The sequence below is a fragment of the Labrus mixtus genome, chromosome 16 (genome assembly GCF_963584025.1).
Source record: "Labrus mixtus chromosome 16, fLabMix1.1, whole genome shotgun sequence".
Classification (NCBI taxonomy): Eukaryota; Metazoa; Chordata; class Actinopteri; order Labriformes; family Labridae; genus Labrus; species Labrus mixtus.
In genome coordinates, this window is record NC_083627.1 from 14,706,377 (window position 1) to 14,731,188 (window position 24,812).

Consider the following 24,812-nt stretch of genomic DNA (forward strand, 5'->3'; position numbering starts at 1 on the left):
CACTGCGGAGAGACTGATGATGACAGCTCTCAGGCCGTACACACACTGCTCTCTTTTTCCTCCATCTCTCACACATACATGCACACACACACTCTCACCATGTCTTCCTATCTCTTGCTCTCTTTGTCTTGTGTCTCTCCCTCGACTACCTCTTCCTCTATCACACGCCCACACAGACAATGGCATCCTGTATATCGTCTGCCTGACACAAAGGCGCAAACACACACATTTACATGAACATTCTGCTAAACACACACACACACACACACACACACACAGGCTCGCACACACGCTCTTATATTCATACATATAGTCATACCAGTCCGCATGAAAAATGTGTCTCAAATACACACACACACACACACACACACATTTTTTTTTCGCATTGTCTGTCTTTCTCTCAGACACACACTCTCTCTTTTTTCCCACACACACACACACACACACACACACACAACCCTGCACTACTCTCTCTGTCTTGGAATTTTACATTTTGATGAAGGAGGAAGCACGACGTCCAATGAGAGCGGAGGGAGCAGGGAGAGACCATGTCAGCGCAGACAGCAGGGATGTTCAGTGGCAGAGCGACAGAGCCGTATCAGGGTCGACCCTACCAGCTCTTCATCCCGGCGTCCCCTCGTCTGCGGGCGGCGGGTGGTACAATCCGCCAGGCTGGATAAGAACCCCTCCTCCCTAGCTCCCCCTCTTCTGTCAGTGCTAGGGTGTAGCTACTGATCCTATACTACAGCAGAAAGAGTGAGAGTGAGAGGGAGGAGGGACATCAGGTGTCACAGCTCTGCAACCCCAGTTGAGGCTGCATTACCACGACAACCAGCTCCATCGGTGCTGCCAGGTGAGTCTGAGGACATGCATACTCGCACACTCACACACACACACACACACATGCACATTGACTCACACGCTGCACATCTGCACAATGAAGTGCTTCCACATCGTCTTTACACGGGGATGTGTTGAATTAGACAGATTTACGCACACAGGTGTGCAGCAGCTGTAGAGCTCCGGGATTTGCATATTGTCACTTTTGCAGCCCGTGTTTCAACTCTGTCCTAAAAGTGTAGCGGTGTCTTGTGTGAGTGTGTGTGCGTGTGTAGTTGCTGTCAGGCGTGTGTTTGCATGTTTGTAGCAATGCCAAGAGTGTACAGTATATGTGTGTGTGTGTGTGAGCACATACGCCATACTTCCCCCCAGTGGTGGTGGGAGACAAAGGGTCCCCTCTGTCTGGCGCTGTATGCACCGCTCACACCGACGCTGATGGGTGGGAAAGTTCTCTCTTGTCAGCAATCACGTCTGATCGGAAAAAAAGGAAAGAAGTCAAATAGGGTGCACCAACATCCTCCCCCCCCCCCCCCCCCCCCCCCCCCCAACCCCCTCCCCACCCATCACTGTCGAACACTCCTGACTCACGGTGATAGGAGGACACGGTCACAGCAGATGATCACCCAGTGGGTGGGGGTTGGGGTTGTGGTGGGGGTGGTGGTGTGTTCTGAGGACACGGCAGAGAGGAAAGGGGAGGGGGTGGCGGTCATGACACTACTGTAATGTTTGATAGGCATACTAGAGAGAATACGGTTAATACACGTGTGTTAGAGGAGGGGTCATCTGACATGCACATGACTGCCTGTGAGTGAGTGAGTGTGAGTGTGTGTGTGTGTGTGTGTGTGTGTGTGTAAGAGAAAGAGAGTGTGTGTGGGCATATGAAAAGCAGAGAAAGGGCGCAGGAGCATACTGTGTCGAACTGCCGGCCATTACTGACCGATAGACTCAGACAAAGGGCGGCGATCATATGTGCAGTCTGGTGTCGTACTCTTAGCGTGTTGTGGGTGGGGGGGGGAGCTCGTATGTTGAGCGGTCACGTGCATGCAGGGCACCTCCGTCTCCGCCAGCGTGTTCATACAGTACCGTCTGATCGCCGCGTCTGAACTCGTCCTGTAAGGTGGCGGCGTTTTGCCTCCAGAAGATCACATGTGCGCATTGCGCTGCCGTGTTCTCTCAGTCCTCGCTCGCTCTGAGCGCAGGGGCAAACCTGATTCAAACTGTCAAACATTTGACAGCCGGTCATCATCATCCCACACAGGCTGTCCACCGTCATGCAGTACCAGCAGAGCCGTGTTCGGCCCCCCGTCTCGGGAAAGATGTAGACCGTTACAACCCACTCGATATGAGGCTGGGTTGTAACATCCCCTCTCTACAACTACCACCGACGTGCTCTTATCCTTACGTGGCCTTTGTTTAATCCTGCCCGTGTGATTGCAGATCTTTGTAGGAAGGGAGCAGTACGGTGTACTTGATAAATCTGCAGGTTCGTGTTTCAGGACTAGTCGAAGTGTTTTGATTAACAAATTCTGAATCAGGTAGGAGAACTCCTTAGGCTGCAGTATACTCCTTTCATAGAAGATCGTTTTTGGCATCCAGACAGACCCCCTTTTTTTTTTTTTTTTTTGGTTGAAAATATCTCTTATGTAAGAAATGACAATTCCATCTTTTGCAGATTAATTTTTGCTGTGTAGGCGAGACAAATTAGGTTAGAGAGGGGTCTACATGGGGGGGGGCTGGGGGGGGCTGAGCTCCGACTCTGGACATGCAATTGTGTAGGTCATGCCTTCACCTACAGTGACACAGGCGCATTCTGTGTGCTTTAAACTGGACAGGCACAGCGATTCATGAAGAGGGCGCCCCTTGTTCTTCTAACAGATATGTTTCACATTGTGAAACAGTGTGACGTGTGACAAGTGTGGGCCGTCATCCTCCTCTGTTCTCTGGGTGTCGTACGAAATCAAAGGGGCGCGAAGTAATCTATAATCTTCAGAAAAAAACGTCTTCACAAAAAAAATATATATATATACCAAAACTAAACTGCATAGTGTGCGTGTAAAAATGGTGGCGACGAGAACAAGCTGTACATTTCTCGTTCAGTGCCCTTCTCTCTCTCTCTCTCTCTCTCTCTCTCTCTTTTTTCTTCTTCCTCTCTGTATGCCTCTTCTTCCATTTTATTCCATCTCTCACCCTTACCATTTCCTCTCTCTTTTCTCTGAGCACACACTCATCCCCTCCTCCATAAGTGAGCCCTGACATTCGGTAGGGCGTGCCCCCCCCCCCCCCCCCCCACCCCCACCCCACCCCCACCCCCCCATCACCACATACGTTACAACGAGCCGTGCAGCATACATACATACATACATGTATACACCAAGTGGAGTTCACACATGGCTGCACAATCACTGACACGCTGGCCGTCACATGTATGTCCTGGATTGCACAGTGGGGCCTTGGCGCCCGACAAAGGACATGAGAGACTTGGAATACAGATTCATTTTCTATAACTTTGGTTTCTGTAAGGTGCAGTGGCCATTGATTGGAGTGGTGCTTTGTTTCATATATGACGCCTGAGAGCTGATCGCTTAAGCAACAATTATACTAATTGAACATTCCAGAGCAGCAAAATGGCTGCCGAGCCGGCATCGCTGTCTGTGATGGCCGACAAGAATGAGTAGGTCTGAGGGCGTGTGTGTGTGTGTGTGTGTGTGTGTATATATAGCTGTGTGTGTCTCCATGCGAGTGTTAAATGTACACCTCTCAGTATAGACGTGTGCTTTCTGTGCGTTTGTGTTCACACTATGTGAGAGTAATCCTACTTTTTACTGACAGCTTTGTGTCGAGGGAAGTCTTCGCTCACTGGAGATCTCTGCTAATCCATAACTACTAAACTCGATGTACTTTAACTGTCGGAGCCATTATGTCAAACCGCCTTCTGTATATGCTGACGCTTGTGTTTCTCGGCACTTGTAAAAAGATGCTACATTTCAGATGAACAGTTAACGTAAGGCTCTCTGAATTAGAAAGGTAACGGCGATGCGAGTCGAAGACTTCCTTCGGCTTCTTGTCCACCATCTTAAGAGCGTCTGCATTTTTGCAGACCGGCATTACGGTGCTGAATGTGTTCCGCTGAATAGCTGACCTTGTTTTTTTTTTCTTTTCTTCTTCTTCTTCTTCACAGCTCTCTGCCCTGCAAGCCCCAGCACCAGGTCGCCTATCCAGCGATCCTCTCATCCATCCAACCTGCCCGCAACCCGCACACCAGCCCGGCCCGGCCCTGCCCTGCCCTGCCCACAACTGGCAACCCGCAGGAGTCATCAGGGTTAGTGGTCCTTTGGCAGGCTTCTGCGCCAGAACCATCTGTAAGCATCAGGCACAACGCAGTTAATTTATAGATCTGGCCAGACAATCAGAAAATATACTTACTTTCAGAAAGAGAGAAAAACGGGCCGATCTCGAGCCATCCATAAAACACTGAAATGGTTCATGATTGATAACAGTCAACGGGATAAGTCAAGAGAAATGCATTTTGTTGTTCAATGAAGAAAAAATAAATGTTTCATTTTTATCTTTTATAGATGATTTCAGGTGATGACATTTTTGATTGTATTCTTATAATTGTTTACAATGATCTGTCTTTGTGTGGAGAGCAATGAATCCTCATCGGTATAACTTCTCTTACCACACTAATCTATAATAATGTCTTTAAGAAAGAGCAGCTATAGAGGTGGGTACCTCCTTGAACACACACACACACACACACACACACACACACACTCAGGTTCAGAGATAAGCAGCATTCTCTCATTTACATACCCACTTTTTCTTCCTTTCATATTAGGCTACACACACACACACACACACACACACACACACACACACACACACACACACATGCACAGCTCACAGATTATAAGCAATACTGGATTAAGTTAAAGCTGTGCCGTTTTGCTAATAATTCAAATACTGCAAATGCTAGCATTTTCTGCAGTTCATCAGGGAGACGCTGTAAAAGACAAAGCTGAACTAAATGACTACCAGCGCCGAGGCCTTATCTCAACTGTGTGGGTGTGCGGCTTGTGTGCTCATGTAAGAGAGAGATGGAAGTGTACGTGAGTGTGCTTTTCACTGAGACTTGAATGTGACAGCCGAGGGGTCGGGCTTACACATTTAAATCTCTGCCGCAGCTTTTTAATGCATTTTGTGGAGCAGAAATGTGGTCACACCGTTCAGTCACACGGTAGAGATACTGCAGAAGCGGAAAGACGGCGATGAGGGAACGCACAGCTGTAAGTTGAAAACGCGACACACCTTAATACCGCGTGACTGCGGGTGTGTGCATGGAGGTGTGTGAACCTGAGATACAGTACGGCTCTACTGTAGGAGACTTATAAGAGTGAATAGAGCTTCTCTCTTACTGACACTCTCTGTCGATAAGTCCTTTTTTGAGATAACATATTTCATGTCTTTGGTCTGAAAGGACACATAAAGGCAGCTATTTTTCCTAAATAAATGCAATCACAGTAAAAAAAACAAAACTAACCAACTCGCAAAATGAATTTAAGAATGTAGGAAAGTGCAAAAATGATCTTATCAAATAGTATTCTGCGCTATCGTAATTTCTATTCTGGCAAATATTCTGTTTCTATATGAGAGAGATTTGCAAATTTAAGAAAATGATATTACTTTTTTTAACCTGATCATTATATTAATAACTATTTAAAAAAAAAAGCTACAGCAAGCAGAGTGACCAGAGGCCCATTCAGGATTATTGCAACTCCATTTAAAAAGACCATCTTGTATTCACTTCTCATGCCAACAACAATTTAAAATACAAGCATAGAAGAGATGAAGTTAGAAAGGCCAGGTTGGAGACATAATCTTGTTTAGTTAACCTATTTAATTGGAAAGCTATTGATGTTCACCTTTGAGGGAAGGGAACATGAGGACAGCAGTGTGTGTGTGTGTGTGTGTGTGTGTGTGTGTGTATGTGTGTGTGTTTGGTGAAAGGCCTTTTAGAGCGAAGTAAGAAGGAAATGGATGCTTGGCAAATGCTCAGCCAGCATCCTTATCGCTGCTGCTCTCAGAGCTGACCACCATAGCTTCTTAATAATGGACACACAGAACACACTCATTTCTATTTAGGTTCTCACTAGGCTCTTTCTTTGTGTAGCTACAGACAACATTACTAATGAACGAAAAGATATTTCATTATCCTGAAGACTGCTCGTGTTTATTCTCCATCAAACATCATCTGATTTAAAGACAGAGATGTACAGGAAAGGAGCGACATTTGGATTTTAAAGTTTCTTTCTTTCTTTCTTGAGCTCATATGGAATGAAGGGGAAATTGTGTTCGACACAAGTGGAAGTCTGCTGTTTAATAGTGTGGGTCTAAAAGGCAGTGGTGGGGAGGATGTTCTCCACAGCAAATGCTTTCTGCCTCCCTGGCTTTCATCCCAAGTGCAGACAACAGACGTCGTCATTTTCCAACTCAATTTACAGACGCATTAGGAGATGCTGAGGCGCGCCCAACTCTCTCAAATGCAATCAGCCTGCCTGTGTGTTTTAAGAGGAAATTGAGGGTGCAATCTTTATCGACTTCTTTTTGACTTCTCCTCTTTTGTAGACTCATCTCCCCACGAAGATCATATCAAATCATAAAACAGCTGCATTTGGATCGTGTTCATGACCGTCCTTTACTGATCTGTCTCCCTTTTAGGCTACAAGAAAGAAAAGAAAAAAAGGGAAAGAGGATGTTTGAGGCGACTGTTTGTACTCGTCTCATAAAGATTTAGATAGATTCAGATATCCTCAGGTAAGTGGAAAATATAACTTGTTGACCTTAAACCTGACAGATTCATTTCCCTCTTTGTCCACCTGGTGCTTTGTTCTCTTTTATAAATGAAACATTTTTGTGAAAGAAAACAAAAATTTGGATAAAAATTGTGTTTAATATGTATACTCTTCAAATCAGTGCGTTTTCAGTTTTAAGAGTGATTTAATTTACTGATATTTAAAGCTTCATATCTTATAAATAAGGGTGTGTTACCTATTGTCCTTAGTCCTGCTATTACAATTTGAGTTTTTTTGGTGCACCGAAATGTACAGAATGTTCTTCATTTCAGGATTTAAAAAGAATGAATGGTATAATTTGACATGAATTGAAATCATTTGAATGAATGCCACTTTGTGTACATTTTTACACAGAAACGTGACACACAGAGATGACGGTCGTGTCTGGTATATTCTCTTGATAAAATGTGTGCTCAGTCTTTATGCATGTCTACACAATTGATGCTGTAATTCCTCTCTGCATTAATGACATTTGATTCGTCTTTTTGCCCTCAGAAATTACCCAGTTTTGCAAGGGTTCTGTTCAGTATTTCACTTCTTAAATTGATCTTCAATGGACTCCACTGTAGCATTTAAAAGCTCTTTAAAATTGGCTTTGTGAAAGCTGCTGACACCCTGAAAGTCCACCTCTCTCTCTCGCGTTCTCTCTCTCTCTCTCTCTGTGTAATTGATTTTAAACCTTTGAGCATCACAATAGTTTTCTGAGTGCACTTAGGGGAGAGATTCAGGACAAAGTCAAGCTTGAGAGGTACATGCATGCAGATCTCATCTTGCACACGCCCGCTGCCGACAGTCCTGCGTTGAACCTCAGCTAAACATCTGACTTATTGTGAGCTTGTGTAAAACTGAAGATGGGAGAAGCAGGATGGGAGACAAAGGATCAGGGGCTGAAAAATGACAGAGATGGGGGAAGAACTGGGGAGACGGGCAGAAGGCAGAGAGATGGCATCTTCTATTTTACAGTCCCATCTTTCAATTCCTCCAGTGTCTTAAAAATACCGCAGATCATTCATCGTCTTTTTCACCCCTCATTTCTCTCTGTATCACCTCATTTCTTGTACCAGCTGTTCACTCATCTGTTTCACTTTTGATCTCTCGTTTTCCTCCAACATCTGATTTTTCAATCGTATTCCTTCGCTACATGTTTCACTTTTTTTTTTTTTGCTTCTTCCCTCCCTCAAATCCTTCAAACATTTGTCATTTTTTTCAGTTAGTTTTTTTTTTTTTTTTTTAAATCACCGTCGAAGAGAAGCTGCAATGAGAGCAAATTGATCTCTCCTACAAAATGCATGGCTCAAATATTGAACATTCCTCCCAGCGTGGACGGTGAGACACACAAAACATTATTCATATGTGCTGTTAAGTGGCTGAATCGCTCCGGCAAAATCTCCTTTGTGCCGAGCAGCGGTGTGGATCTATAGCATTCAGGTGGAGGAGGTCTCTCCAAGCATGTGGATGGTATCTTGAAACGAGGGGCTGGCTGCCATAGCAACCATATGATGAGGCAGGCAGGGCTATTTAAAGGAATTCAGCTGCTGCTCGCGTTCCCGTCAATTTCTCACCGGTCCAGCGAGAGACAAAGAAAAAGATGGATGCTTGAAAATATACGTCCTTTATTTACACACGGACTATTTAATGTCTGGTATTACAGTAGGATTAGGAAAAAAAGTAACATGTACCAAATCCCTTTTAAACTGTTTAAATAAGGGTTTACACTGGACAATAAAAATGATGTTCATTACATACATTCACCCCTTTATGCTCTGTTAGGAGTCTGAACATTTGTTTCATTCTCCTTGAAGCCTTATTTTAAATTTGCTCCCCATGAGTTCATTCTTTTTTTTCCCCACCACTGCTTGGTGTTTTTTTAAGCAGCTGCCCCTCCCGGTAGCACCAATTAAATAAATCACTTTTAATTGCAGCCTTCCCACTTAACAAAACAGCTAAACATGTGAATGCACAGCTTTATCATTTCCGTGAGAGCACGCTGCACACATTTTGAATCCATTCAAATAAAACAGACCTGAACATCACTTTTCATTGATGCACATCGGTAGAGGAGGTGTTCACCAGAGCCAAAGGAACGCTTGCTTTCAAAATGGTTGATTCTTTTTTCATGATAACGCTCACATCTCTGAATTATTTGCCGAGAGGGCCAATATGACGTAATCTCGTCTAAGTCCAAATGTAGGAATGTTTTCTTTAAAGAGGTGTTTCTCAGCGGACAGTTACACAAGAGGGGACAAGTGTGAGAGGAACAACGACTGCTGTTCACCTACAGTGCCACGCATGCCAAACACAGAGAGGGAGAGCAAACAAAGGAAAGCACGGTTTACTATACGCATCATTTCAACACCCATTTCTCTCTCATAGTTGTTGGTTTAGGAAGATTGACACCTGAAAGAAAATGACACTTATTTTCCCATCTACTACTAAGAGTATTACAGTATTTTAAGTTAACCTCCTGTGTGTCTCAGTCGACATTGAACTAATAATAGGCAGTGCTTCCTTTCTATTCTGCAGCTTTAGGAGACATCTAAGCCTTTTTTTTTTTTTTTTTTTACTTATTTCTCTGCTACTCATTAAATAGCCAAAAACTGAAGAGTTGTTTCGAGCATAGTGTACAGATTAAAGAGGCTGGCTTTTCCCAGTCAGCAAATTAACTTAAAGATCAAACATTTACCAAGTGTGTTTGAAAAAAATATGGTTTCTAGGTTTGCTGTGTAATTAGAAAAGGAGGCTTTTAGTTTCAGCAGTTAATCTGACAGTCATAAAACATGGTAGTGAGGCTGGCTCATTAGTCAGGGAGGCAATTACTCAACACTAACATTTCATTTAGAGCTTTTTATTATTACATAGATCTTTAAGTCTCTACACTAAAGATTTATCAACAACCATTTTGAAAATGATCGTTTTTTTAAAGGAAAAATCTGCAAAAACCGAGTTCTACATGTGTTTCATAACTTCATAGTTAGAAGCTATTCATTGTCTCAGGACATTTTATTCTCTAAACATTTTATAAATTGATGAAAAAATAATGTAAAGGTTTCTGCCCTTTGGTCCCACTCACAACAAGACCTGTAAATGATGTGTTTCAGAAATGGACATCAGCGAAATGCCAGAAGTCTAATATTCACATATTCGCACAGATCATCCTCAATGGTTCAGGCTTACACTGGCTAATAGGTGATAGTTCATCTCCTACTGTATAACATAAATGGCCGCTGATTTTTCTGTCCTTTGATCATGCTGATATCTTACAACATTTTAATTCATAGTGCACAGTTTTTGTTGAAACCTCAGGTGCTCTTTTATCACACAGTTGAGTGTCAGTGTTCGATTCCATCGCCTGTGAGAGCAGTCAGGAAGATTTAAAGTGCTTCATAGAAGCAAAATTATGAGTGACCTCTCTGGTAACTCTCCCTGTGCTCTTCACTCTGCTCTTTATCTCATTCTAATCCCAACTCATTTCATATGCTAAGTAAAAGCTTATATCCCTCTTCACCGTACGCACACACATCCCTCATCCTGCGCTGTGATTATAAAATTAGCATAGAGGATGTTGTTGGAGCTGTGGAGAGCTGAAGCAGGGGGGTTGTGGGTGGTCGAAAGCCTGTCAGGTGGGGCAGAGATTCCCAGAATCCCTCATATCTGGATTATGAAGAGAGCTCAACAAGAGAAACCCAGAAAAAAAGTTCCCTCATGGTTCTCTCCTCTATCAAACAGTTTCATCTGAATCTAATTAGCTGTTCTCTTCTCTTCTCCAGCTGTCACAGATGTAGTGAAGATTGGGGAAGAGGATGAGGGAGAGCTGACTCCGACCGCCTGCAGGATATAATGAGATCGAACCACTTATCTGCCTTCAGATGGGAAACTACTTCCACCATCAGAGCGCCATCTGCTGGCCTGGTGGGGTGGGACAGCTGGTGTTGTGAATCAGGCCGCCACAGTCCAGGGACCGGCTACTTCCCAACACCAGGGTCTCACCCTCACCCCACACATCCAAACAGGCTTTACCTGAAGCTGTCATGTCTGATCCAATGCTGATGAAATAAAACAGCCTATTCATACGTTTTTCTTTTATCAAATCTGTGTCTCCATCTAAGACAGCAAAGATAAAGACTTTATAATATAAAAATATTCCCAAAGAAGTACATCAAATAAAAATGATTATTATTATAGAATAGCCTATATGTTTATGGGTTTATCTGTTTAAAGATTCAGGAAATATTAAGACGTCACGTGCAAAGTTATTTATTAAAGTATGATTGGTCTGAAAATGTCGTTTTGCATTGTATTTCCTTTAAAATGAGTGCATTTAATTAAACATTTCTTGATTTTCTTATCATCGTATTATTATATTCTTAGTGGGCAACAGTTTGGTGTAATCTATTAACATTTCAAATGGTCATAAAAAAAAAAATACACATAGGCCTATATTTAGTTCAATGTTAAAAAACAACAACACTAAAATGTGATGTTGGGACATTTGTGGGTCTTTTTTTTTTTTTTTTTACAGGCATTGAAGGTGAAAGGGGAGGGGATGCATCCAACTGGGCCGTGATGAGTGGGGTCAGCACTCTCAAGTTACAGCACTTCTGTTGTCTTACGAAATATGAGACAAAATGTGATTGCATTATTCAATTCAGGGAAGCTGACTGTGACTTGCCCCTAAACAGGCAGTCCCTTATTTTCCATGAAGTACAATTTCATGAGTGTGAAGAACATTTTGGACAAAAAAAAAAATTGTTGTGATTACAAATTTAAGACCATTGAAATGGATTTCTGGGATAGTGGCTGTCAGAAAGATATTGTGATTTCACATCCCAATCTGGATGGAAACATTAAGGATTTTTTGCTTTAGCCTATGTATTATAAACCTATAATGCATTAGCCTATAATGGGAGTAATTGTGTATTGCGCATGCGCCTTGTTAACCTGTAGAAGATAATTTTGTCAAGCAGTTGAAGATGAGCGCTACACAGGTTCAAATTCATAACGTAAACACGACAGCCTACTCGTGTAAGTCGACTTATCTCAAGTAAATGTTTAAAGGTTATTATTTTATTAGGCAGCATGTTTCCGTCTTCAAGCAGGGTCAAACTTAACCGGGTTGCTTTAAAAGATGTTATTGGACTGAAACTGGTTCCGCGGCGGAGGCGGGTCAAAGGGTCACGGGGTAACGCGACAACTTGCTCGAAAGAAGAAGAGGAAGAACATCAACAACCAGTTTCTGAAACAGTGCCAGAGAAAGACACCACCTCAGTCCATAGCAGCATTGATACCCTCCCAGCAATTTTAACAGACAGGGCAGGTAGCACTCCCAAAGCAGAGCCGGACGAGTATTGCCTCGGTACGAAAAGTAGATACAATTTAAAGCCAGGTGCAGGAACAGATAGTATGGTGTATGCAAAAGATGGACGGCGCACCATAGGCAAGTATCAACACAGTAGACCAAACACACGGAGCAAGGGCAAGTTGAACAGCCTCAGGGATCTGTGCGACCTCAGGTTGAGGTTCACCTGGTGCTTCTGCACTGCAGCAGACAATGCATTGACGAAACGCTCACAGGTCGACCGCCGCTTCTTTAAGCCGAGGAGCAAAATCTCCAAAATGGCAAATGAAACCGAGTTGAATTGCGCCACCATTGCCAAAAATAAGGCTCCCAAGACCCACAGATCACCACCAGACCTGAGGTCGAGTTTTGGAAAGCTGTCTGGCAGACGCAAACCCAGACAGGCGATTAAACGCAAAGCGCATGTTGGCGAAAGAGAGGAGGACAGACACGGAGAGGTTCAGAGCAGAGTGAAGGCCGAGTCTTCCGGGTGTGACCGTCAGAGACCCACTGAACTGTCAAGTAAGGTGCAATTTAGCAGTGTTGTTCAGCTAAGCTTGGTTGGTTATAGTGAATCAAAAGTACCTCTGTCACTGAAGTGAAGTTCCCCTCCATCTTTCACTTGTAACTTTTCCGCATATCGGAACGTGGCGCGGCTAAGCTAGCAGCGCGGCTTTACTGCTAACTTCATCAAACTATGGGATGTTTTCTGACAGTAACTTGATAGGGAGGCGGTCATAAGATTATTATTTAGCACCAACCACTTTGATAAGACTTTTGTATACCATAATGTTTTGTTGCACTGAATGAAACAAGGTGCTGACTGGGGAGGGGGGGGGGGGGGGGGGGGGGGGGGGGGTCCAGATATCCATGAGTGTAGTACACTGCCCTACAAAGGCAAAAGGCAGTAACTTCAATTTTTTCGAAAATTAGTTTTTGTCATTTCTGGAACATTACAGATGTGCTTTATTATGAGGACAGATATCTTGAGTCTTGTTTTTTTTTGTTGAGAAAATAGTAGGTTGTATTTGCCTCGAGAAACCAAGGCAGAGTCCAGTAACTTCACTCATCAGGGTCTTCTGCCTTTGTTTTGCTGCGGATCAAAGTGAAGTTACTGTTTCACTGCAGTGGACTTAAGGTGTTATGCCTTTTGTTTTAATATCTGTCATCAAGCACTTAATTGTGCCATGATCACTGGATTTCATGTATATGTTATCATTATTATCATATGCTGATTTAATATAGTGATCAGCAACCAAGGGAGCTAACAAATGGAAGTTACTGCCTTTGTCCTTGGCATGACCCCGTATTATTATACAGGCAATGCAAGGCAGAGTACCTTAACTTCCAAATAAGGGTCAAAGGTCATGTTTAAGCTCAAGATTTTTTATGTACATTAATAACCTGATTAAAAAGACAAAGAATTGCCACATTTCCAATATTCTGCCTGCAACTCGTTTGGCTGGACAACAAAAATACTTTAGTCATTTTTCTCAGTTCTACACTCTGGTGACTTAAGGTCTTTTGCCTTTTGTAGGGCAGTATGGTTCTTCTTCAATCCTGTCACACTGTCACAAAGGGAATTTATAAATAGTAGAAGACACATTTGTTGAAATGGGCTCTATCCTTTCCGATGAAGGCATTTCCTTTTTTTATTTATTTATTTATTTTTTACAAATTATTATTAATGAAAACACTTACAATAAAGAATACACCTCACCTCACTTATCTTGTGGCTCATTCATGGATGTGCTAGTACAAACCTATTTCAGCAAGGCTAGAATTAAGAAGACACTCAAACCTATTTTTACAGTCCAAGCAAATGGGTAATTTTTTAATGAAAAAAATAAGTAAATGCTGAGGAGTTACTGGTTGTGTTGTGGTAACATGTTTTTCTCCTTTTGAAAGTACAGTTCATCTGTTAACTTTAATATCGTATCTACGCTGCGTCGCTGCCCCATGTATCGGATAAGACAGTTTCAAATTTGGGCTGACTTGGGTGGGAATCCATACTAACATGGATTCTTTAACTACTTAATCATTTCAGATGACACCTTGCACATAAACGTGTGCGCAATTTAACAGGTTTTTGTTTCTATTTGCAGACCCTCTTAGAAATACGCACCTAAGCCCGGCTGGACCTACGGACTCAGAGGGTGCTCTGAGAAGAGCTGTCAGAGCCTCTGGTTGTGGTCTCTGTGGTGACTGTAAATATACTTCCTCACAGCGGAAGACACTGGGTAAGCCAAAGCAAAAAAAAAGTAGCCCAGGGCCAGAGCAGCCAACAGTTGAGTTTAAGCTTGAAGCAAAGAACCCAGACCCTGATGCTTCTCAGAAGATTATTATATGGATAGACCCGTATCCAAAGGTTGCACTTTATGACATTGCCCAAAAATGTGATGCCGGCATGAGGGACAGACATATTGAGCAGGTTCCTGGGCCAGAATATCCCCGCAGAGGACCTGAGCTTTGCAGAGACAAGAGAATAAAGCTCGGGGACAGCGGGGAGGAGGGGATGTTGCCATCCACTCCAGATTTAGAAAGCATCAATTGCAAAAACCCAATAACAAGTGACTCTAAAATCAAAGAGAAACCACGCTCCTGTGAGTCTCATAACAGCCAGTCCGGTTCAGAGCATGTTGGAGGTGTGGCGAGCAGCAGCACCTTTGGCTCAGATGTGACAGTAAACATTATCCACGAGGAACAGTTTGATGAAACCGAGAGTCCCACTGATCCGTTCTCTCCAAGCGCGGAGTTGGACACCGATGAACCAGAGTCATTCACTTGCCAAAGAGTGAGGGTCTATTCAAGAAGAATCCACTCTTCATGTACACGCACGTACATGCCATGGCCCTTCTCCAAGAGCAGCTGGACTCTGACTTCCCATGCTGAGACCACAGCCCACCATGCAGAGTATTTCGATCCGTTTACTAAAGATAACTGTTTCTCTTCAGTGAATCAAAATCAGTCTGATTTATCAAGCAAGAGAACCAATGATGTGATTCCACATCTGCCCACAGACCTTTCTACTGATGGCCTGACCCATCACATATCTCATCACAATGAAAATAAGAAAGAACATGATGGAAAATGCTTTTTAGCAGAGAGAAATGGGGTAGTACAAGGCGATATGTCTTCATACTCCTCAGAAAGAAAAGACATGGAGTTCGCGCCTCATTTAATGGAAGCTGGAGAATCAAAGACCAGCCTTTCCTCAGATACAGCTTCACTATCCATTCCAAGTCAGCATGGGGCAGTCTCACCCTCACCTTCAGTGGTCAGTGGACCCAAAACTGACAGCTCCATGTCCACCCCTTCCCCCACAGCACTTGGCCTGATAGACTGGGATACTGCCACCACTTTGCCTCCTATGTCATCTCCATTCACGCTTAGTGGTTTGAGCAGACTCTCAAACCTGCCGCCTTCATTGTTCTTGCCGAACACAGTCACAAGAATTGAGTTCGCTGAGGCTCATTCCGCCGGCACATCACCAGGGCCACCTTCACCCACACGTGCGATCAAATCTGTTGCAAAGCCACTCCCCCCCTGTGAACGCACCCCAATGATTTCGTGTCACACTTCTGAATCCTTCCCTTCACCTGAACTATCACTCAACCTCCTCCCTCAAGAGGAACAAGATAGTGACGGAGAACTTCTTACCGACAGGTTCCCACCAAAACTTGAGCCCTTTTATAACACAAGCCCCCATAATCATCTTGCACCCGTGAAAGAGAGGTCTTTGCACAACGTCTCTACAGAAAACTGTGTAGAGAATTACTCGATAAAGTTCATGCTCCCACCAGTGCTCTCTCCTGTCACATCACCAAAACGGCATTCGCCAAGAAGTATTCTCCCAGGCTTAAGCTCAGACTCTTCAGATGAAGAGCCACTTTCCCAGGAGGAGGAGGAGGAGGAGGAGGAAATAAACAAAGAACCAATTAAACACAAAATGTTAAGTGAATTTAACAGTCCACACATTGTCAATGACAAAACTGAAAACTTAGAGGATGATCTTGAACATGTTAGTAAAGGTATTGAAGGTGTCTCAAGGATATTCAAAACTCTGAATACAGCAAGGAGTGAACTGCAGTCGTCTCCCCGCAACGATGAAGATTCAGACAATGATGGCGATGAAGAAGAAAGCCAAAATGAAACTGATTACGAGGAGGATTTCGAGCAGGCTAACAAAGTTCACTCAGACCCTAAAATAACGGCAACCCTTTGCCTGGATTCTCTGGCGAAATCCTGTGCCTCTTCAAGCGATCAGGATGAAGGTGGAGCCTTCAGTGATGAGTCGCAGCCATGTTCATTCAGAGAAGAAGCGTCAAGTCCGTGTAAATCAGCAGGTGGTGAAACGGATCAAATGTCCTCTGAGGACATTTTGAACGAGTTCACAGCTTATGAACAGGACATTCTGCTTGTTGATGTGATCCAGGACGACCCAGAGCTCTTTGAAAACTTGCCCCAGAGAAGTATACTGAATCTGGGGCCTATCAGGGATATTGAAGCCTCCAAAAGCAGACCTATTGAAGTGGTTAAAACACTGTTGCCTAAGAAAGTCGGAGCGTCAATTAATTCAGAAAAAAGGTAAAGTATCATATCTTATAGCATATCGACAGTTGCTTAAAAATGATGCAGTCCAATACAAATACAATTATGTTTGTGTTTCAGATTGACTCCAGTTAATATTGATTTTCACTGTGACAGTCCTGATAACATGGGTATGGCCTGTTAGAATCCTTTTTCATTTTTCGATGTATTACACTATGTGGCATGCTAGTTACAGACACAAGCTGATGCTAAATGTCAGAAACCTGTCATTTCTTTAATCTTTGTTTTGTGTCTTATCTTTTACAGATGAGAGAAGCAGCAGGTCATGGAGACCTCAGTGTAATGGCAACCCCGCCACAAAGCAAAGCAGCTCATGGACTGACCAAGAAAAGCAAACCAAAACCTGGGTAACTTAGTGTGTTTCAGGTGGTGTCATGTAGTGGAGCAGGACCACGTTTGCAGCATTTTCCTGCAAGGCATCAGACATTATAACCGCATAACTTCCAACTTGCAATGCAGGATAAACCCAACATTGTCAGGGTCACTCTTGAGTTTCATCACTTGCTCATAAACTCCAGGGAGAAAAAAAGGGGAAGCATACTGCATAAATAAAAGTCCTGCCAAACAAATAACCAAGATTTGTGGGGTACATTTTAAGGTTTCAAGGAAGTTAGTCTCGGCTAAATCCAATAAAAAAAAAAAAAAACATACACTGTACTATAGTAACATCTCTCTTCCTCATACAGATTGAATGTCACAAACGAAGTAAGGGTCCTGATTATGCTGGGACATAACCTGGATCAAAGTCATCTTTCCAACCTTAAATCTGTTTCTTGTGTTGAACAGGATCAGTATGATGCCAACAACAATCATGTAGACGGAGGCCTGGAAAGGTAGCTTTAAGTCCCATCTTGACATTTTTTAAGCTGAGTCAGTCTGTTTATGTTTTGATAGCCAATGTATTTACGTCTTTTTGCAGGATCACACCCCCCCTCAAGACCGTGACCTCACAGCATAATCACATCCCTACTCTGAAGACCATAAAAAATGGTGATTAGAAAATAAAAAAACGGAATAGGAACAGGCTGAAATTTTACCGATTTCAATTCCAAATTTTGGGAATTCAATGCCAAAGTAAATGTCCAGCATAGATTCTCCTGTTAAGAGTAAAACCTTCAACTGTTGTGTATGGCTGTTTATCTTTTCTCTCTACACAGGGCCAAGGAACACAAACCCAGCAAACGTGGTAGAGTTAAGGCGCCAGCAGTCTAATTCTGTATGTACTCCTTTTAAAAAAAACAACCTGTCTCCCTACAACATGTCAATTGACCTTAACATACGCTAAAAATATTTTTCTATTTATTTCAAATTCAATCTTTGCTTCATCAAACTTGTTTTCCGTGTGGTATTTCCTACATTGGTGTTTATTTTGAAGTGTGAACTCAACAAATGAAAAAGGAAATGAATGGAATATCTCTAACTTTAAGAAAGCTCTGAAGGAAAATTGGGGGGGGGGGGGGTTAATGGAAATTATTATGGAAAAATGATCAAATAATAATTCTGCAATAATGTGCTTGACATGGTAGTTGGTATTTGTGTTCTTCATGTGACTATATGAACAAGTTACTTCAGAAGAAGAATGAATATCTGGAGTGTTTTTTTTCTTTGAAAATCCAGAAATTAGTTTTGAAACGGTTACAAACCTTCTTTATATGCTCAATGTCTTTTCATCAAGATATATTAGTCAGTTTGTATGTTTGTTGAGAGGCAGAATATAAGAACCTGGGGAAATGTTACGAAGAACTCAGATTGAGGAAAACATGGCACAAAGTCTCCTGATGTGTTTTTAATTGGGCTTTCCATTTCCTCTACACCCTCAGTACTGCAGGCAGTACTTCAGTGAGTCGCTGTGCTGTAGGTTCAAGATGTGTTGGTTCCTGCATGTACCTGTGGATGAAAAGGTACCAGCAACACACCTAACCATAAATATCCTGGAGTAATGGAGAGATATGCCATGCACACATTTCCTTTATAATTCAAACTAAGTACATATTGAACTACAGAACCAGTGTGGAAAGCAGTTGACGGAAAAGTCTTAGACTTCTGATGGGTGTTGAAGACAGAGGCAACATCACCCTCTCCTGTGCCTTAGCTGTAAATACACTATTTCAGAATTGTGGAGTCACTACACATTTTTCTCTCACTTTCAGTTTTGCATTGAAACTGTGATACGGTTCACCAAAAATCCAATTTGCCTTCAAAGAGCAGGTACATTTTCAATTTTATCCTACATAATAAACCCAAATGGACACAGTTTATTAGTGTTCATTGGGGATCGTTTGTATCTTTTGTATGCAGGAGCTGTGTTCACAGGCTACTACCAGAACAACCCACCAGGAGTGTATTTTTCTAAGACAGTGCTGTTATCACTCCTCTGGGCTCTGCTCAAAGCTGGCATGGTGTCTGACGTCTTCTCAGTCCTCAGCATCAGCTTGGCCCACAAGATAGTGGTCAGTGTGCCATCTTTTTATTATGAATGTCATGCTGCAGGACTCATTCCAGTAGAGTGCAGGTTGTGATGTATTAAGTATGGTGTGATAAGCACGTCAATGTTGTTTTCAAATGATCAATAACCACTTTGCCCTTCAAAAGTCATGTTGAATTTGGTTGCTGTTTCTCTCTTTCAGCCTGGACATGAGTTCCTGTTGGCCCTCTTCAACTACGTGAGAGAAAAGAGTCTCATTGGTCTTGTGCCTGAACTCATGCAACTCACATTTAAAGTATACACACTTTTCTTTATATAAGAAGTGGGATCTTTGTTACTCGAATAGGAAAAATTCTTTGGAAGGGCTAGTGTTACAAAAAACTGCAAGCCTCGTACCCACCTCTTTCTGCTAAAGAAATGCTCCAGTGTTTGAAAGTTTGAGAGAGGAGTCTTGCAATTATTCTGCTATAATGTGAAATTGTGAATGTGAAGAGAATGCTTTTCCCATCAAAATCAAAAGTTGAAAGAAAAAGAAGTGGGATCTTAGTTTTGTATGTGTATTTGATTAATTGTGCCTTTGTATGTTGTTAGATGGCGAGTGCAGGCCTGGTGCTGAATTTGGACTGCCTGGACTGTGTAAAACACACTCCAGAGTTCCAGCAAACAAACTCCCATGTTTCAGGGTCTGGCAGTGGCACCCACAAGTGAGTGGAGTTTTTTTCTTGATTTGTGATCGTGTGTTTTGATTTTGTTAAAAAACGCAAGCTTCTGACTGTCTCTGTGTTTGTGATTCAAGACTATCCACCAGTGCCCCCTTTCCAGAGTACTTGAATTTGGCCCATTCTATCGTGGAAATAGAGGTTATTTCTTCTCTTCAGTAGATTTCTCTTGTCGACTGTATCGAAGGATGTCATGATTTTGTGTGAATCTTGCATTGTATTGAGGCCTCTCTCCATGATTTTTGTCTGTCAGCTTTGTGCCAAGCAAGAGGACTGGAGGCGGATGGGGGAGGTTTTCAGGTCCATCTGCCAATCCAGCCAGCGCCCCAACCAAGTGGAGCGAATCAGTGGGCGCATAACTATAGCGCTGCTGTCTGAGAGCAAAGACAAGCTGTCACTGCCCTTTGCTGCATTTGCTGAGACTGGTAAAAGTTATTTTTTGCATTTGTTTCCAAAACGTGGATGGAAGTGAACAACTAATCTCCCTAATAGAAATCCACAATGACCACATCTGATTTCATTTTCTTTAGTTTGTCAGAATGAAGAGGAGGAAGGCCTGAACAGGAGTTTTTTGGGCAGAATTGGAGTCTCTCTCATGCTAAGATACCACAAAACACATCAGTGGGCCAAGGTGAAGAAACTACCTTTTGTGTGTGTCACAGTCCTGTCTGCTTTTTCCATCTGATCTTTGTCATGACCTGCCAGTGTGCATGTGTGTGGTCATGTAGGGTCGCAGGGTGGTGGAGGTGCTGTCAAATTGCAAAGTGAACTACTCCAACCTGAAGGGATTGTTCGGGAATGAAGATGCAACATCTCGCTGCTTCCTGGTCACTGTGGCTACTGAGCTCTACCTGCTGAGTGGAAGCGTGGAGGGAGCTCTAAACACACTGAGAGGTAAACAGCTGCTACCCATAGAGTAGCCACGATGAGCAGAAGTGATCTTCTACACAGGCTTACAACTTCATTGTAATGCCTCATGGAAAAATACATTATCTAGGGCTTTTAAGTGTAAATGTTTACATAAAATATATGCGGATAAAGATTTGAATGACCACTTTACAGATTTAAAATAGGGTTGCTTTTTAACTTGACAACAAGTCTGGATCTTGCTTAATTAAGTGATGATTAAATCGATGAATAGTAAACAGCTCTGCACCAATATTAGGGAGGCAAAAATAAGATACCGATATATCGGCCGATATCTTCTATCTAGGGATCTTTAGAGATGGATCGATATACACACACATTTATTGCGATGTTCCCTTAAATGCAGTTGTCATACACTTGGGGGGGGGGAAAATATATAAATGAAGACAAGATTCAAGAGTCACTTTACAGGAAAGAAACTGAGTGTATGTTCATCACGACTTGATAATTTAGTGTGATAATAATCCATATAACGCACTCTGCTGGTGACAGCCAGAAAGACAACTGATAGTGTAATACAATGTTACTCAAATGTAATGCTATTTGACTGGTGAATAAATGTACACATAAGACGATTTTGAAAGAGACGTGATATGACGATATTGGCCGATTATTATTGGTTGGCCAATTAATCGGTCGGGCTCTAGTTTTTTTGTGTACAGTATGTGGATGAAACTTCAGAAATCTGTTTGACAAATTGTGCTTTTGCAAATTGTGCTAGCTTTTCAATTACAACTTTTTTCTTCTGTTATTCAGAAAACAAATGGTTTGTGAGTTCAACTGCGTGGCCGTGTGAGCCTGCTGATCTGGAGAGCAGGACTCGTGTGTTGATGCGTCTGGCTGAAAAGTCTTCTCACAGAGACTCGCTGGATGTCCTCAGTAATCTCCCAGGACTGAAAGAGTCAAACAGTGAGAACAGAAAATCATTTTCCTTCCTCTGTTGTTCAAAATTCTTGTTTTGCAAACTTTATGTAAAGTCTGAATCACAGGGATGACATCCTTCTGGATTTTCTTTTTCCCCTTTTTTTAAATGTATTTACCCATGTTTGATGGCCTTCTAAGATCAATACACTAGCGGACAATTGTGCCTCGGCCATTCAAACAAGTGGATAAACAAACTAAACGAAAGTAGAAGAAAAAGAGAGAAAATCCAGTAATGTCATACCACACTATTTATAGACTACATAGACATAGGTTACCTGTATACAGCTGTCGGACAGAAAGTGCAGAAAAACAAGAGCTTTTACTGTTTGTAAAAGTACTTTTAATTAATGCATTTTTTAAGAGAGAGAGACAAAAGAGGAAACAAAACTTGATAATTATTATTAAATGTTGTAGAACACGGCTCAGATTGGTGCAAACAAAACAAAAAAAAGATGCAGGATAATAAATGTTTTCCTTCTGGATGCCACTCAAAACAACAACATGCAAATAGACTCACTTTGAAGAAATATGTCCTTTAAAGCTTTCTTTTGATCATTATTTAATGACTTTGTTAAACTGATTTAAGAAAACAACAAGGCAGGATGTTTCACTGCATGTGTAACTGGTCATATCTCAGTCTCACTGAAGTAATGGTTGTTATGTTTTCCTCAGACTTGGTCGATATCTCCATGTATGCTCCTCTGTTTAACTCTCACCTGCAAGTGTGCTTGGACAGACAGACACTTCCTGTAGCTTCAGATACGGTCGACTTCATGTGCTCTAAAAACCTGGCAGTGGATCAAACTATGCTACACAAACTTTTACACAAACTAGGCAAGCAGAACCTCTGGCTGCGTGCACGAGAAGTCTTCAGACGTAAGTGTCAGTTTCTATTGCCCCCATATTAAATAAAGATTGAACAAATGAATGGCTAAGAAACTTTGAATTGAGCTAATTTGATTCATCTTTATCAGACTCTCTCAGTGTGGGGTACTACCCAGGTGTGTCGGCTCCTCCTGGTTTCATGTCACTGAACGTACCCTGCCGACTCGGGGAGGTGGAGCTGGCTCTCTCCTTTGAGATGTTCATCACTGTCAATACAACTGACCTCCTCCACCTGCCAGAGAACACCACCTCCTGTCTCAGCATCACTCTCAAAAGGTGAGTTTGTGGTCGAGCTTTTCGGTTGCGTTACGTGATGGATTTGTTACGTGATGGTTCCGTTTCCTTTTCTAGGACTCAAAGCTGTGAGAGCGAGTACCTCGCCGCTAGCAGTCGCCTTCTCTCTGCAGCTTGTATCCCTCATCCCAAACTCGACGTTCTCTACACAGCTGTGAACTCTTCACAGGAGCAAGTTTTCACCCTCGATATTGCCTCTGCTCGAGCTTGGCTCCGTCAGAATCATTTTTGGGCCAATGAGGTGTGGACGCACTGAACGAAGCGCTGAACCAAGCCCCTTTAGTCCCTCAAGTACTTCACCTTCCATTCCATTGAAACTTCTGTTTCCAGAGACAACGTTGACTCTTGGGGGAAAAAAAGTGGATGAAATCAGGAAAACCAATGCATGTGTATTTCTGTTGGCTGTATATTTGTTACACAAAAAGTCATATTTCAATTTGATTAAGAATCAGACATTCCGACCAATCCCAGTGACTGACGCCAGAACTTTACACCAAGCTAATAACTTATTTTTGTTCCTGTTTGTTTTTATAATATGTTGAAGGGTTGTTTTTGTTTATTCCTTGTTTCCTGGGGACTTCATGAAGGTGATTTGTCTTTGATTAATGTAACGTGTAATGTTTTTGTGATTTAGTATTTGAAAAAATAACACTTCTATTGAGGAAAAGAGCCCAGCATAATAACTAATATCAGGTTAGTATTTTTGGTTTATAACATAAATGTAAATAACATATGAGTGTGATATTTAAAATGGTGTTTAGTCTTTGACAGTATTATGTTGCTGTATTGTACTAGACTGTCAGAACCTCCATTGTTGCTTGTTCTAGAGCTGCCATTTACATTTGATTTGTATGTAGTTTTACATAAACCAAAAAAGTTGTTCTGCTCCAAGAAGTTTGACTCTGTATTGTTTCTTCTATAAATATCATCAGACTATTACCGTCAACTAATGTTCATTTATAATTTTGGGATTAATTGTCTCCTTTCAAAATGTTCAATTACGCATCAAGAGCATCTCTACCATTTTTTTTTTACAAAACCTACATTCATTACCAATCCAAGGTTTTTTGGGGCGGTGGAGGGGGAGAGACATCAAATACCTTTTGATGTGTAGAATAGCTATTGATCCACCAGGGGGAGGTATTGGATTGGAACATCTTAATTGTCCCAAAGGGGTGATCTGGTTTGCAACAGAGGTCCATACAAGCTATACACAATTAAAAAAAAACAGTAGAAATACAAACCGTACAGGCAACAATATTTAACTGCTGATGGGACAAACCACCTCAGATATCTGTTTGATTTGGACCTCCTAACATCAGTGAACATCCTCCCTAGTCAGCATAAGTTTAAACTAAACTCTGCATTCAGACGGTGCTGAGGGTCTTCCAGGATGGCCTTTGCCTTCTGAGTGGCTCTTATTTGAAAAATATAGCTAAGGTCATTTAAGTCAATGCCAACACTCTTTCGGCAAAGTTGAACTATATTTCCGATCCTTTTTTTGTTAACGATGCTGAGGTTACCAAACCAACAGATCATCACAAAAGTTCAAATGGACTCAACTAAGATGAATAGTGATGCAATTGCAATAAAAACAGGATATATAGAAATTGTAAAAAAATAAATAAACAACATTAAAACAAGTGAGGTGGTGAAAGTGAAGTAGAACAGACCTCTGTTTAGATGACTGCAGCTTACCTGGATGGTACCTTTCCAATATGTTTCAACAGTTGTTGAAGTTTGATTTCTGTGGTTTCAATCACTGGTATATAATTGAGATTTTGCTTTATATGGAGTGGATACAATAATATATATTTCTGAGAACATCAACCTAGGTTACAAAAAGACAATTGTAAAGGGCCAGTTGAGATATTACTATGATTCTTTGCATATCTGTAGCATATTTGGTGCAAACCAATAGGGAAATAATTCTAAGGCGTTTAGAAATGCTAAATGAGGGGATTACAGTTTATTGCAGTTGAGTTGTTGAGTTGGATGAT

The 24,812-nt window shown here is 42.1% G+C and overlaps 1 protein-coding gene and 2 long non-coding RNA genes across 3 annotated transcripts; all 3 read left to right on the top strand.

Annotated features, from left to right (window-relative positions):
• Positions 1 to 5,587: 5,587 nt before the first annotated feature.
• LOC132990971 (uncharacterized) lies at positions 5,588 to 10,972 on the top strand. The gene is made up of 2 exons (XR_009676131.1): positions 5,588 to 6,654; positions 10,460 to 10,972. It is a non-coding gene; the product is annotated as an uncharacterized LOC132990971 (long non-coding RNA).
• A 5,917-nt stretch (positions 10,973 to 16,889) lies between these two features.
• On the top strand, positions 16,890 to 17,854 carry LOC132990782 (uncharacterized). The gene is made up of 4 exons (XR_009676095.1): positions 16,890 to 16,985; positions 17,425 to 17,471; positions 17,558 to 17,628; positions 17,796 to 17,854. It is a non-coding gene; the product is annotated as an uncharacterized LOC132990782 (long non-coding RNA).
• A 938-nt stretch (positions 17,855 to 18,792) lies between these two features.
• topaz1 (testis and ovary specific TOPAZ 1) lies at positions 18,793 to 23,802 on the top strand. Its single transcript, XM_061059886.1, has 12 exons — positions 18,793 to 18,846; positions 18,937 to 19,088; positions 19,266 to 19,358; positions 19,655 to 19,767; positions 19,860 to 19,923; positions 20,036 to 20,207; positions 20,313 to 20,413; positions 20,511 to 20,676; positions 21,466 to 21,618; positions 22,306 to 22,509; positions 22,608 to 22,794; positions 22,870 to 23,802. The coding sequence occupies exons 2-12, from the start codon at positions 19,035 to 19,037 to the stop codon at positions 23,066 to 23,068; spliced, it is 1,506 nt and encodes a 501-aa protein (XP_060915869.1). The 5' UTR covers positions 18,793 to 18,846; positions 18,937 to 19,034; the 3' UTR covers positions 23,069 to 23,802.
• The last annotated feature ends 1,010 nt before the right edge of the window (positions 23,803 to 24,812 follow it).

Bases quoted from the DNA above. Each gene is read 5' to 3' on its own strand.
- topaz1 (XM_061059886.1), top strand. From the start codon at position 19,035: ATGGTGTCTGACGTCTTCTCAGTCCTCAGCATCAGCTTGGCCCACAAG. The intron at 19,359-19,654 runs GTATACACACTT...GTATGTTGTTAG, and splicing joins TCATGCAACTCACATTTAAA to ATGGCGAGTGCAGGCCTGGT. The intron at 21,619-22,305 runs GTGAGAACAGAA...TGTTTTCCTCAG, and splicing joins AGGACTGAAAGAGTCAAACA to ACTTGGTCGATATCTCCATG.